Source organism: Leptidea sinapis, chromosome 21 (genome assembly GCF_905404315.1).
Source record: "Leptidea sinapis chromosome 21, ilLepSina1.1, whole genome shotgun sequence".
NCBI classification, from domain to species: Eukaryota; Metazoa; Arthropoda; class Insecta; order Lepidoptera; family Pieridae; genus Leptidea; species Leptidea sinapis.
The window spans coordinates 5,513,802-5,529,538 of record NC_066285.1 but is presented as its reverse complement, the minus strand read 5'-3'; the positions used below and the strand labels follow the sequence as shown (position 1 = coordinate 5,529,538).

Below are 15,737 nucleotides of genomic sequence, written 5' to 3'. Positions count from 1 at the left end.
ACTTTAAACACGAATTTGAAGTATATGGTTTTGAACGTTTTTAAGGAACTACGTCGTGTTTTTCCATATTCTATTTTCCATATTCTATCAAGTTGCAATTTTTTTTTATTTAATTTAATTTATAATGGCGCGATGAGCAAAATAATATAAAGCAACCGAGAGAAAAGTTGAATTTAACTTCCAAGTTGTAGGTAGGTATCTGATGCCAACATCTATTGTGTCACAGACAGGCTCAATTGGTGGTGGAAGCATTGGGTTGAACTCTACACCAGTCAACATAGCGCTTGTGCACGTTAACTTGAAACTTAAGCCAATCAAGGTGCAAGGGACTGCGCTGAGTGTAATTCCACGTAGTTTTTCATCTTTTTTTTTTTATTTATTTATCGAAATAAATATTTTACAAAATCTGAACAAATCAGATACATCGTAAAAACCACAGAGGTTTGACCTCAATGCACTATCTTAGATTACGCCTTATTTTAGTTTTTTACAAAATAAATATAATCTTAACATTAAATTGTATACCTACACACAATTATTAATATCTATAGAAAGTAACAATCCGCTGCAAGTACATTACTTACATATACTGATACCTACAAAAATATGTACCTTAATATTATTTATTTCAACACGAAGTGACCAAAAAACAGATATTTCAAACATTTCCCAGGCATCCCATGACCATCTTATTAATTACAAATGCGATCAAAGATTACCTAGGCAATATTCCTTCGGTGTTTGTTTAATATTTATACCGTGACGTTCTATACATATAGACAAATCATGTCATATAAAAACAAAGCCGAAATATGGAACATGCCACATATTACAGCATAATATCTATACATTGCCACATTGCCGCCAGTTGTTTTAAATATTCTTGGTGAGTCCAAGGGCGTATTTACGGGGGGGGTAATAGGGGTAACTACCCCCCCCCCCCCCCAGAAATCAGGAAACAAAAACGAAAATCGGGTTTCAAATAAAATTTGAAGTTTGACAAAAACAATGGAATAGATGAATCTTAAAGAGAAAACAAAATCAAATCTTCGGTAGTAGTTAGTTCCCAGAGTCATAATTCAACTATTTTATCGAAAATCAGATTTAAATATCCTTCCAAGTCTGTTACGAGAATTCCGACATTCCCATTCCGCGCATTTAATTTTCCAAAATTCAGAGAACTTGGTATACCGGAAGCAAGTTTTTTTGACTCAAAAACGTTTTCTCACAAAATTCTTTAGTCATAAAATTTGTCTTAGTTCTCGTTATGAAATATCTGTTTTGGTGCAGGAAATCAAATAAAACAGGTTTATTCTGGACCATTCTAGAGAAAATTGAATTTTAGGTTCGTAAATATCGTTGGATCTTGCGGAAAATGTTAGATTTATTACAAATAATAAAGTGTTATTATTATATTCCTTTAACCCTCTCTTACAGTTACAAGGCGACTTCTTGAAGTTATTACCCCCCCTAAGAAAATGTCAATAGGCAGTAATGGAAAATATATATTCAGTACAGGTTATCTATGTTAAATTTAGAACCCGATTAGGACAGTTGACACACGAATAAAGAGAAAAGTGTGCTTACATTGTCTTAAAGCACACTTTTGCCGTTCCACTATCAGACTTTTTTTTAAATTATCAGACTGCGAATAAATGTTTATACAAAGTCGTTGGATTCATAAGATAATTATCTCAATTATTAACGAATACGTTTCGCTAAATGCGCAGATCACCAGGGATTTTTCATTTTCTTAAAAATGAAGATCGCGTTACACAAATTCAATATTACCTTTCAATTCATTTTCCATCTCATCATCAGAATAGCCAATAATGGCGGTGAGCATATTCATGACTCAAATTTACACAAAATGGTTGGTGTCTTCTGCACTGACCAACAATAGACTGAGTCAGCTCCTTTTAGCAGGGAATCACGCGCAAACAATTATTTTTATTTATTGATTTTTAATTTTTATAATATTTGTTACCTTATTTAACTTAGTATTTTAACATTTTAATTAATATTGTAAATTGTTGTTTTTGTTTTAGTGTTTTTTTATTGCAAAAAAAAAAATTTTTCTATTTCTATATTCAATATTACCTTTCAATTCATTTTCCATCTCCTCATCAGAATAGCCAACAATGGCGGTGAGCATATTCATGAGCATCCTCTTCTCGAGGATGGTGACAGCCTCGGTGGCGAACACGTCAGCGCGCGAGCAGGGCACCGGCGTCAGGCAGTCGTTGAGCCACGTCAGCACGCGAGTGACGCAGCGGAACTCTGCATAGCGTGCGATGTTCGAAGATATCAGGAGCTCCACGAGGGGCCCTCGCGAGAACAGCAGCTACAAGTTGAAAATACTGCATACTTGCAATCTGTTTTTTTTTTTTTAATGAAAATAAGGAACGAGACGAGCAGGACGTTCAGCAAAATTTCTTAGCGGCACAACAATTGCGCTCGTCACCTTGAGACATAAGATGTTAAGTCTCATTTGCCCAGTAATTTCACTAGCTACGGCGCCCTTCAGACCGAAACACAGTAATGCTTATACACATTACTGCTTCACGGCAGAAATAAGCGCCATTGTGGTAAAAACTTTTTTCGGATGAAGTAGTGTCTCGTTTCGGAAACAGTAAGTAGGTAGGTAGGCACAGATTAATAAAAAGAGTATCTTTTATTATACATTTTGAATGTTTATTTCCTTCCAACAACGGTTACGGTCAGAAACAAAAAAAAACTACTCAGGTACCACACAGAAGTACAAACATACAGGTCAAGCTAAAAGATAAATGATTAATTATTAAAAGTTAAATAGTTAATTATTATTAATAGTGAAATAGTTAATTATTATTAAAAGTGAAATAGTTAATTAGATGAATAAATAAATTTCATTAAAACATAAATGTTATTTCAATAATAATGATTCGTGATCATTTGATTTATTAATTTATATTCAATAAGGCTTAGAATTTATTATTATCTTGGACACATAAAAAAAACCATTCGCAAAGATAGGTACCTATTGAATAACGAGAGTATTGAGAAAGCGGCTTGAAAACATCACATCATTAAAATTCCGCTTTTAAAAACAACAGCGGCGTCTGGGATATTAAATCTCGGTATAAATATAAATAGATTGGTGCTGAATTATATTAATGTGTAAACTAATAAAATAATTAACAAGCGCACTTTCAAAAGCCATCAAAGCATGAACGCAACTAAGGCATAAGATAACATTCTTATAACGGTCGTGGTTTTAATGTTTTTTATGGAACATGAATGGGAATGAACTAGCTTGTCCTGAACTTCTCGAGCTTTTGCCATTCAATGTTCCTGCCAGGTCTTTACGCACGCACAGAACTTTCAACCTACCGACTCCTAGAACTCACACACTCTTCACAGAATGTGTTCATCATTGGATTCTCACATTAATGTCGACCTGTTTTCGCACTCCTCTACTGCTGCATTTAAGACATTTAAGTAGCAGTAGATGTTAAAACAACAATTACTGTCCTTACCTTAAACCTTGTATCTTTATTCATTATTATATCCCTGTCTGTGTCTTGATTTATATAATACTGTGTATTCGCCTAAATATACTATTGTTTACTTATCCTATCGTTCTGTTGTCATGTCTGTAAAATTGTATTCTTTTGTGTTCTCAGTGTAACTATTCTAGGATATATCCAATATTGTAATTTGTATATTTATTTAACTTAATTTTGTACTATAGTGATGTATCTGTTTGTTTCCTTAATAAATAAATAAACAGGAGGATAAATGACCGTACGGATGTCCTGTTTGTAAGTGATAGACACTAGAGGAGTCACAGAAGTTTGGCCTGTTGTTGTTCATAAAACAGCACACGCTATTTTAGAAGGCACCTAGTAACACCGCGTAAGGAAGGTGATGTAGGTACGTGGAAGATGATTATGATGAAGACTTCCATCCATCTGTAGCAGACATTATGGTTTATAATGTTTTTGTTTTAGGGGCGTGTGGGGCGATAGTAGTTTTCGACGGCAGGAATCAGGTCTGCACTTTGAAATCCGTCATAAGTGCTATAGAATACACAATGAAGCGAGATCTCTACGAACGCCAAACGATCGGCCCGTTCGCAGAGTACCTACTGGGTCCCGGAACATTGGAGAAACTCTTATGGTCCTATACATGTATATCATAAAAAAATCGAAAATCTAAAGAAAACTAAACAAATTTATACATAGTCTGGCCATAAATACTGTTACAATTTAAAATAAACCAAATTTTACGATTGAATTTGGAATCTGTCATTTTTATATGATTGTTCATTTTGGCGCAAATACATTGTACAATATTTAACGATATTAAAATGGAGTGGTGTGATAAAGAGAACCGAATCGCAGTGATTGCATCACAAAAAGTAGGTATGGAGCCAAATGTAATTTTTAATTCACTCCATACGCTTGGTATTAGTAAAAACCAGGCTATTAATAGGTACAATGAGACCTCCCCTGTTTGTGTGATTAAGGAAAATAATTCGAAGAAATCATAACCGAAAGCAAAACATTTTATCTCGGGAGATGAAGATAGAACCATGTTGCGTATTTTTTTAAAGGTGACTTAGGGCTTGCAGCCTCTAAGAGACGTACCGATCATTTCTTAACTGATAATTTAAAAAAGAATAGGGTGATAAAATCGAAACAACTACTGAAGCGGTACGCAAAGGGAGGACACAGAAAAATTTTGTTTACGGATGAGATTTTTTTTTACAAATGAGCAACATTTTAACAAATCATATGACCGTCTTTAAGCTCAAAGCTCTATAGGAAGCTTCCCAATTAGTAAACAGTGCAACGGTAACACTATCCATCTTTCATTATGGTTTTCAGGGTTGATATATTTAATATATTTGTCTTATCCATAGTACAGGCTTTGCCTACTTTGGGGCAAGATAATTTATGTAAAAGTGTGTCAATGTTATTATTTTACCTTAGGTGTCATATCAATGTTAAATTTTCTATATTCAGCTGCAAATGATGCCTGTGTCCATATCTTCTTCTGAGGATCAGCTTTGTCATCAGTCTTTGTGTCCTCTCCTTCTGCTGGTGGTGAATCTCTGTTACAATAATAGACTTAAGTTAATCATTCTATAGTAAAGCCACAAATATATCTACCACATTCAATTATTATTGTATGGTGTGGATTACGAAAACTAAAATAAAAATTTAAAATCATATTAAAAACTGTGAATCTTCTTAAACCACTAAATCATTTTCAAGTGTCATAAAATTTGTCTTGTACTTGGAGACCTGACATTTTTATTTGGGCAATTACAATGAACATTTCTTAATTACGAAATTAACACCATCTAACATTCTTTCTTATTTACAAGTAAGTAAATTAAACAAAGAATTTCAATTGAGAATAGTAATTATATATTAGCTGTTACGAAAATTTATTTTATTAAATTGTACTCCATAAATGAGCTCTGAATAAAAAAAAAGCGAAATAAAAATATTATTTTATTTATTTATTTTTATAATTAGTTATATTTCAACACTTTTTTTCACTAATTATATACATTATATTTTTCTTTAACACCATCCAGCTTACAATCCAGCATTCCAATAAATATATTGTGAAAAGAATTACCTACTTGTCTAGAATTATCTACTTCTGTTCATTTTTACTAGAAACAGTGGACCCCTGGTAATCCGACAAACATTTTGCAGAGCAGTGTCCGACTATTGAATTTGTCGGATTATAGAGTACTAACTTAGACCCCCATAGTCCAGAAATGTTTACAAAAGAGTACCTTGTAATAGGACAAATTACAGATCCAATGATAAGATTCTATATGTTTACTCTGAAGTACAAATCATACTTTATTATACAGGATGTCCCAAAGTTATGGGACATGAAGGGCAAGTACCTTAAATATCATATATAGGCTATTTTACTGAAAGAAGATTTTATGTTATTTTTAAAAGTTAGTAATCCTGCATTCAAAGACTTTCTAAAAATTACTTGCCTCAGCTGGGACTCGAACCGATTTAAATGTACAAAAAAACATCCCTACTTTTATGATGTCAAAAACTAATAACTCTTCTTAAGTAACATAGCATTTTAAAAGAAAGGAGCAACGTAAAATGTTTGAGACAAATTTCAAGAAAGTTTTTTATGGTCGACGACGATGTTCGAATAGTAGAGATATTATCATTCTATAGATAGCATAATCAAAATACTTTATAGCATAGTTTTTTTTTTTTAGTTTAAAAGCGATACGAGTATGTGGGCAAGTCACAAACAGAATTGTGCCATATCATCGAGTATTCACCATAAAATTATAAGAAAATCAAAAGGCAGCGGACTCATTGCTTCGATTTGCGTAAGACAGGAGGGACCACATTTTGAGCATTTAATTAATTAGTTTACACTAAAATACCCAGTTAATTGACTACTTTCTCATATCTTCATATCATAAAAGTAGGGGTGTTTTTTTACACATTTAAGTCGGTTCGACTCCCAGACGAGGTAAGTAATTTTTAGAAAATCTTTGAATGCAGAATTACTAACTTTTAAAAATAACATAAAGTCTTCTTTCAGTAAAATACCCTATGTACGATATTTAAGGTACTTTCCCTTCATGTCCCATAACTTTGGGACACCCTGTATATGTCAAATTTAGTAAATTAAACAACACATTAGAGTGCAACACATTACACACAAAATGTAAGCTACATTTTATTATATTACTATTTATAAAATTAATGTCATTAATCCTGATTAATTTCGCTTCTGAGCTTGTGACGTCATTACTAGGTACAACTATGTGATACACAATGATTAAACAGTAAAAAATAAACACACACTAGACCGCAGCACTATCTTCTTCAAACTTCAAATTCAAAGTAAGGCAATCCGAATCAAAACAATAGCCTACGCGTCTCTCACAATAATAATGGTGTATACAAGTTATAACTTGTTCAATCATGCATTAGCGATGATTGTCAATACATAATAGATAATAGACCATGTCCGAATACAGGCGATGCCAGACTAGGCAGGGGTCGGATTACCGGGGGTCCACTGTATTACTCATTTGTGTCTTGATAAACAATTGCTAAAGCAACAAAAAGTTTATGATTTATAAGGTACAGTATTTTATTTATATTCTACTCTACAATTGTTTATATTTGGATTCATAATTATTTATTAAATACAATCTAGCTTTCCAATTAGTAAATTAAAAAGGAGTTAGATATCTACTTCTATATTTTATTTTCACAATTCCCAATCAGCTGTTTTACAGCTAAAAACTTTTAATTTGGTTTTTTTCACTTTTTATATATATGTATTGTCATTGTTATGTCACCTCTCTAAGCAATGGTGAATAAATATGTTTTTAATTTGTGGTTACTAACCTTGTTCTGGTTACTAATAAGTTACTACAGTAAATCATACTACCTATTATTACTTTTTTATTTTTTTGGTTGAATAAAAATACATTTTAGAATTCTGAAATGCTTATGAGGTGAGTGCTCAGAAATAATTATGAAAATTAACTTACTTTCAAGGGTTACCAAGTGTAATAAATGTAAAATAACATGATAGCAATTATTATTATATAAATTATTGTGGAAAATTAACATAATTTATTAACATTAACTAATGATTAAACACATATCAATCCTTTTAAAAAATATTGTGTACTTTACACACAATCAAGCAGAAATCAAAGAAAATAATTTATTGGCTTTACCAACTATAAATGTGGGAAAAGATAAGTGCAAAATAGTTAAACTTACTTTTCAATGTACCACTTCTCCTTTAAATTGTAAACTTGTTCCTGTCTTTTGGCATCAGAGTTAACTTCCTTGATAAACTTCTGAAGCCCATCAAAATTATATGAAGCCCACAAGCCTCCATAGTGATCACTGGAGTCAAGGTGGAGCACATTCTTGCCTATTCTACTGCATGCTGCTGCCACAATTGACTCCACCATTCCTGCACATGACACATCAATATCAATATTATAAGCGAGTTTTATGTGTGTGCTATTCACCCTTTGCTATCCAATCCCTTTTAGGCATTAAGCTTAGGCTCGAAATCTGTTGATTACCGAGTGATTTTATGCGTGCAAAATCTAAACCTATGTGAATTATTCATTGTGATTTATATTATTTTACATACATAAAACAAAGCTAAAAAGCTGTTATATTTTAGAATAAATGAGTATTTTCAATGAGAACAATTGGTTTTATTTATTAGTGTTTATGGTTTTATAATCAACTTTATATGTTCTTTCTATAAAAAAACTAAAATGTACATGCTTTCATAGTAATAATTTGAGATATTCGTTCCGAAAGACTAAGAAGAATCCGTTGAGCTTGAATGATCTTGAAGTGCGAGATTGCTTGTGTATGATATAAATTGTAACTATGTTATATTTTGAAAACATAACTATTGAAATATATACGATAGTTTTTCAAGCAATTCCTAATACCAAAATAAGGTGAGAAATCGAATGAGGTCATGTGGATTTCGTAGTTGTTTCATATGTTATGGTGGTAGAGTGCTCACAGTTAAGATGTGGTCATCTCTAGAACTACTTAGTAGTCATAATTTGAAAATTTATATTTTTACCGCTAACTAAAGACTTAGTTCCACTGATTTGTTTTTTAGGAGAGCTACATTTTACATTATATACCTACATAATTACAAAACGAAAATCAGTGTGGTTTCATAGCCACAGCTGTGTCACAGATAGCTCGTGAGTTGTTGACCCATTTCCAGCACTGCACAGGAACCCTCCAATATTAAATCAATTACTATTTAATTATGTTCTTGTTTGGTTTGTTTTGTACTTTTATCTCATTATATAAGTGTAACCTGTGAGTGTTTTGTGAAATAAACATTTTTCTTTCTTTCTTTCTTTTTTAAGAACAACCTTCTTAGAGCTCTTGCTCTGAAATTTAAATATTAAGAATTCTTACTCTTGATATTTAACTGAATATGTGCCACCAAATACTAAGTATAAAATAGTGTTGAACTTTTACAAGTGTAAAGATCATATTTCATTTAGGGACAAAATATGATGATGCTACTGCACTTCAATTTAAAAAATATTTAGTTTTGTAAATATAATAATCTGTTTTAATTTGGTACTAATGCCAAAGTAGATTCTATTAACATTATTATCTTATGATATCAAATAAAAATTATAATAGAATAAGTAAAGTGACGACTAGAAATACTATAATAAATCACTCAGCAATTAATGGAAAATATTGTATGTACCTAGTACATATACCTAGCATAAAGTGTACTGAAGTGTAATTTTAACCAGTGATTGTTAGATAAAAACGTCCACAAGTGTTTTTTACAGAACTTTTTATAGACATGAGAGGACATTGACTCCGATTCAGTACAGCAACATGAACCCATTTAAATTGTGAGTAATACTTGAAAATTGGGGCGGAATTATTCGCAATGCAAATAGTCTTTTACTAATGTGTCTTGGGTCTAATGTATCTTCCAAGAGTTATTAAAGACGGAAAATATACTTTTACTGATAAACGAAAAGAAAGTACGGCAAGGAAAAGAAGAAAATAAGATCGATACTAAAGTAGGCTATCGCCATTACAGCCGGCACGCAAACTTTAGAGATATAAAGACTTACCAGTCCCCACGACGATAACTTGGAAGTCAGTTGGTAAATCGTCATCCATTGTTAGTGTTTCTAGATTTATTTACACAATATTTTATAAAATATATAATTTATTTTAAAAAGTCTGATTATACCCCTCCGATAGCACGCAAAGAACTGAATTTTCTGACACTGACAATAATGGAATAATTGACATTGATAGGTAACAGCTGGCGGAAAGGTTCTTAAGCATCTAAAATACGGTCATTTGCGAATGATAATATTTACGTGATTGATTGAGTAAAATGCTTACCTGCTAATGCTAATGGCTATAATAAAGATGTCCACCTTTAGTAAATGCAACCACTAGATGATACTCAACCAACATTACAAGAAACATAATGTAAGGTGCGTTGTACTTGGATCTGCTGGGTCTAGCTGGGGATCGAATCCACTAGCTATTCCTCCAAAGGTGCCAGTGCCAGAGCACAGAACACTTTTACTCTAACAAGACAGACACTCTCATACTTAATTAATAATAGTAATAATAAACTTAATTAATAATAGTAATAATAAATTTATTACCAGAATTAAGATACATACAAAGAAATTAAAGTTTACACAATACACTTTAACATAATTATGAATACTTGAGTACCTTGTACGTTATATGTACTGAGTGTTGGCTCTGCACTAAGCAAGGTGCTTGTGACACAGAAGCCGGGAAACACAGTTACTAAAGAAAGTTACTTCTATTTGACTCGCGGAACATAGCATGGAGATGGTAGAAAAATAATAGTAAATTAGTAAAATTAATGAAAATAAAAATAAAAACTTCTTAAGAAACAATAAAGTGTGTGTGTGAGTGTGCGAGTGCGTGCGTGTGTGTGTGTGTGTGCGAGTGCGTGCGTGTGTGTGTGTGTGTGTGTGTGCGTGTGTGCGAGTGCGTGTGTGCGTGTGTGTGTGCGTGCGTGTGCAAGTGTGTGTGTGTGAGTGTCAGTGATTGTGTGTGAGAGTTTCAATCCTTTTTATAAAATTGTCTGTATGATATTTTCAGTTTCTTGATAATCTAGACTCATTAAGTATAATTCAATTTTTCGTTTTGAATCGCGGGTAGTAAGTTTTGTCAGGTTTAAAATACGGCAAAGTTTATTGTATATATGTGGCAGAAGATAATACGGTAGTCTTTTGATAAAGGTGCTATTAACCTGGGGGTTAGGGATTTTAAAGACTCTTTGTTTGATTAGATCATTGTATTGCGGAGAATCTAAAACTCTGCTGTCAGTTGTAATAGTTGCTCTCAGAATGAACAGTTGACGTACGCGGAGAACGTTACTCTCTTTATATAACAAGTCGGTACTGTATTTATATTTTTTACGTAACATTACCTTTAGAACTGCACGTTGTGCTCTTTCCAGATTGATGAAAAGAGTTTTTGCGGCACCTCCCCAAACAGTAATGCAGTATGTAAGTATTACTTGGCACAAGGTTTTGTAAACTAAAATTAAAGTATCTTTCCCAGCAGAGTATCTTAGTTTTTTCATAATCATGATAATTTTTCGGACCCGTGTTGAGAGATTATTTATTTGAAAACTTTGTGACAGTTGTTCATCTATTATAATTCCAAGGTACTTTATATTGCTGATTTGGTCTATAATTTTACAGTTGTTATGACATTGATGCATAGAAGGTGATGGGCAAGTGTGAAGAATTAAAGGTTTATTTGACGGTGGACTTGAAGCTTTAGTTTTATGAAATGCTATGTATTGAGTTTTATCAAAGTTTATTTGAAAGTAGGTATCTTGTTACATAGTGCCCATTTTTAAATTATTATGATTTATTTAAAAAATTATAAGCTTTCTTTTCTAGGCTACTATACGAGTACTATACATAATTGGGAGTTGAGACTTTATACTTAATCACTATGTCCTAACGATTTCAGATGTGTAGGTAAAATCTATTTTTAATAATGGACTGTATTACTGTTGATATAAGGTCAACCGGGGCTAATACGTTACAATACTTTGAATGGCATATTAATTATCCGATTATAAAAAAAATATTTTGTATTTTTATAGGGTATAACATATGATTCAACGTAGGGCATTTCATCTTATTTCATATTTTGATACCAATAAGTGGTATTTTAAATAACTTCTACGTGTAAATGATGTTTCTATGAAAAATAGGATTTTTGGACGCAATAGCCCTGAGTGGGGCGAACACGTCTTTGATTAGTATTACGAAATTTAAAGAGCTAATAACTATTTTAATCAAGATAATTTATAAAAGTACCAGTGATATAGCTTGTGATTATCTTGTACGCCAAATTCGAGGCTTAGTTTAGTATTTATAGTTGAACAAAACCGTTCGGGGCTATGGCGTCTAATTGTCTGTTTTTCTGGTAGACGCATTCACCCTATTTTATATTCCAGGTGTACCAAACTTCGGTTCGGGTTTTATAATTATTCTTTAATTATTATGACTGGAATCAAACCACAACATAAAGTATAGAATAATTATTAATTTTCATTTAATAAAAAAAAATTAGATCTTTATGTGAACTAATACTCTTTGTTTCAGCTTTAACCTTATCATATAAGTAACATAATAATCTATTTATGACATTAATTATATTGTTAATGATCTACAAATCAGTCTTTTTTTTACAATATAAATCACTACTTTTACTACTAATCAGTACTATTTTTTGGGGCAGCATACGATGTGTTTTCGTAACCTTTGTCTGTCATCCATTGGTCCCAAGTATTTTTTCCTCGATTTATAATTAATGGTGGCAATTTGTCACAAGCGGTGCTTGCTGTGAACAAAATTGTTACATTATCTTTACCAGATGATGCGATCGTTCGTGTACTGGCAAATCCACGGGCGCCAACAACTTTTGTTTTGTCAGGGTCATGTCCAAAACTTGATTCGTCCAGATTCCAGATCTTTCTGGTCTTCCTTTTAAGCCAAGTTCATTCAGAACCTTGTCAAGGATATCAAAGTACTCATTTACTATAAAGGGGTCACATGCCACTTTCCTTGACATCTCTACCGATTGCGGCTTTTTTAATGACAAATTGTGTCTTTTTTTGAACGCCGCAAACCAATCATATCCAGGCCTGTTGTTTTTAAATGGGGTCGAGTAATTATTTTGACTTACGTGCATGCTAACTAAATCCAGCGTTTCTTTAGAAGTAAGTCCAAATCCGTATTTTTCCATAGTCCGTATACCATTCGCAAGTTTGTGCTCATTTTCTCTGTCAATCACAGTAGGTGGTCCACGACTCTCCTTTACTACACCTCTTCTGTTATTTACTCTATCACATATAGACGTACGAGGAATACCCTATTTTTTTTGCAGCTTGATTTGAGTTTATTTTATCAGTTCTAACTTCTTCTACAGCTTCTTTTAAAGATTCAAGATTGTATGTAGTTGTTGTTTTTCTTTTGAAGTGCCGTACCATATTGAGAAACCTAGAGTAAACATTGAGAATTAACAAAAAATACCATCAAATACCATACATGCATAAAGAATATAACCCCACGAAAAAACATATATCTATCTATCTAACAATTTTTCATATTTAATGTGAAGTATCCAAAATTGGTTTCTGGAGTTAATATCAAACAATAGTTGATATCAAGTTTCATCGAAATCTGTTTATTGGTTTAAGCATGCGGCTAATGCATAAAACCTACAAAACACACGGAAAGTTTTGGGTTCTGTAGTATACCAGCCTATTTTTATTAGCAATATACATTTTATTATGTATAGATAGATTTACCAATAATATTCTAAATTTAAAAGGTTTAATAACTCTGATTATGGGGCTATTGCGTTACAATAGACGCCATCACCCCTACAGGACGGACGCAATAACCCCAAAACAAAAATATAACCTGATTATTTTAAATTGCATTTTGACTGCAAATCTTAAGCTTAATAGATAAAATAATTAAAATAACATGTACTACAATAAACAATAGAAGTACTTACTCTAAAGAAAGATCGATACTCTTAAAGGAACGAAGATTGTAAAAGATTCAAGTACACGTGTTGGCACACAAAAAGTTCCAAAAGAAATGACAGATTTAAGATGGCGGATATCTTAAGAAAAACAGTCCTTTCACGTCATCTATTAATGATTTTTAGTACTTTATGTGCCAAAAACATAAAACAGATGGCGTGAAAAGTTGTAATATACGCGTTTCGCATGATAATTAAAATAGATGCCTTAGCCCCGTAGACGACTTAGCCCTGGTTGACCTTATTAGGTCTTTACCTATGAAATTCCCGTTTTGTATGATAAAATTAAATCGAATTTTTTCATGTATTTTTATTTGTATTAATCGAAGTAATCACCCATGCAATCAATGTATCTTTGCCAACGCAGTGGCAGTTTATTGATGCCCTTCTTAAAGAAATCAGCTGGACGGGAGGCAACAAATTCTTCAAAGGCATTTTGTACTGCCTCTCGGGTATTGAATTTGTTCCCGCCAAAAAGTTATCCAAATTCAGGAAAAAGTAGTAGTCTGTAGGCGCAAGGTCTGGTGAGTAGGGCGGATGACGGAGAGCTTCCAACCCCAGTTCTTAGAACTTGGAGACCGTCTGCTGTGCAGTATGAGGTCGCGCGTTGTCGTGTAGGAGCAGCGGAGACGAGCGATTGACCAATGCTGGTTGGAGATGTGCCAGCTGCTCCATCATCGTGTTCAGTTCTTCACAGTACACATCTGCAGTAATGCTCACCCCGTTTGGTAAGAAACTGTGATGAATCACACCGGCGCTAGACCACCAAACAGTGACCATCATTTTTCTAGGGGTAAGTTTTCGTTTAGGGCATTGTTTAGGTGCTGAACCAGGATCCAACCAACTTGCTGAGCGCTTGCGGTTATCAAACAGAATCCGTTTTTCATCGCAGGTAACAATGCGGTTCATAATTCCTTAATTTTTTTGTCTGTTGAGCAGTGCAAGGCACGTCTCGACGCGTACTTCGCGCTGGCGATTTATCAAGCTTTTTTACCTTGCCAATTTGACGCAAATGGATCAATATTGTTTTGACGCTAACGTCAAAAGCTGCTGCTAATTCAGCCGTAGATTGTGTATCATCAGCTTCCACAACCGCCTTTAATTCATCATTTTCGACCAAAGTCTTTGGACGACCACGAGGTTAATTTTTCAGGTCAAAATTTCCAGAACGGAAGCGAGCAAACCAATAACAGGTGGTGAGTTGGTTTCTAGTGTTAGCTCCGTATATCCGAAGCTTCAAAATGTTTTAAACTAAATTTTCAAGCGTCAATCAGTGTCTTAGCAAAAATCTTTATCAGGTATTTTGTTGATTAAAACCATTATTAAAGGTTTGATTTCTCATTTATTGTTTATCAATGTAATCAACAAAATATATGAAAAATATTTTTTATAAATGAGAACTTGAGCTCTCCAAGGTGAAGTACTCTCTTCGATTAAATTATTCCTTCTATTAAAAGTTTGTCAATTTCTTCTTTTATAAATTTTTTATCGACGATACTTTATTGCAATGGGTTTGCAATCAGGAGAGACTTTTGAAAATAACGGCACAGCAGGTAGGTACAGAAGCTGCGGCGATGGTGTAAGTTATGAGGACGCAATTGAAATAGTTTGACAGCAATACACTTTATTTAAACGACACAATTTGAAAATTGAAATAAAAAATTTGAAATCTTCATCTATGGAGCTGCAGGTATCAATCAAGAATGAGCATGAATTCCTTTAATAAATGCTGTAACAGTAGCTTTCTTTATAGAATTTAGAGATGCTGCTACAACACAGGCTGTACTATTGTCGTTTCTGTCTCCTACCTCTAAAACAGCAGAAGAAATGCTATATTTCTTGCTACGGCATACTTTGGCGAGGTGACTCTTTTTGTCATAAATTAGCAGATAGCGTTGAAAGCTGGGAAAATTCTTCCTCAAATGTATAGGCCCGCGAACATTTATTTTTTATTTTTATAAGATTCAAATTATTGGTGTACTTATTTACCACAAAACATGGCATTTGTTTTCGAAATTCAACATTTTTAAAAATGAAATCTAATACGATCGTCACATAGGATCGCTGGCGAGC

The 15,737-nt window shown here is 33.1% G+C and overlaps 1 protein-coding gene across 1 annotated transcript in view; it reads right to left on the bottom strand.

Annotated features, from left to right (window-relative positions):
- Positions 1-1,846, bottom strand: part of LOC126970717 (rab proteins geranylgeranyltransferase component A 1) — a 28,299-nt gene extending 26,453 nt beyond the window's left edge. The window contains exon 1 of the mRNA XM_050816810.1: positions 1,792-1,846. Coding sequence (XP_050672767.1) covers positions 1,792-1,846 — 55 coding nt within the window. The remainder of the gene's footprint in view (positions 1-1,791) is intronic.
- Positions 1,847-15,737: the final 13,891 nt, after the last annotated feature.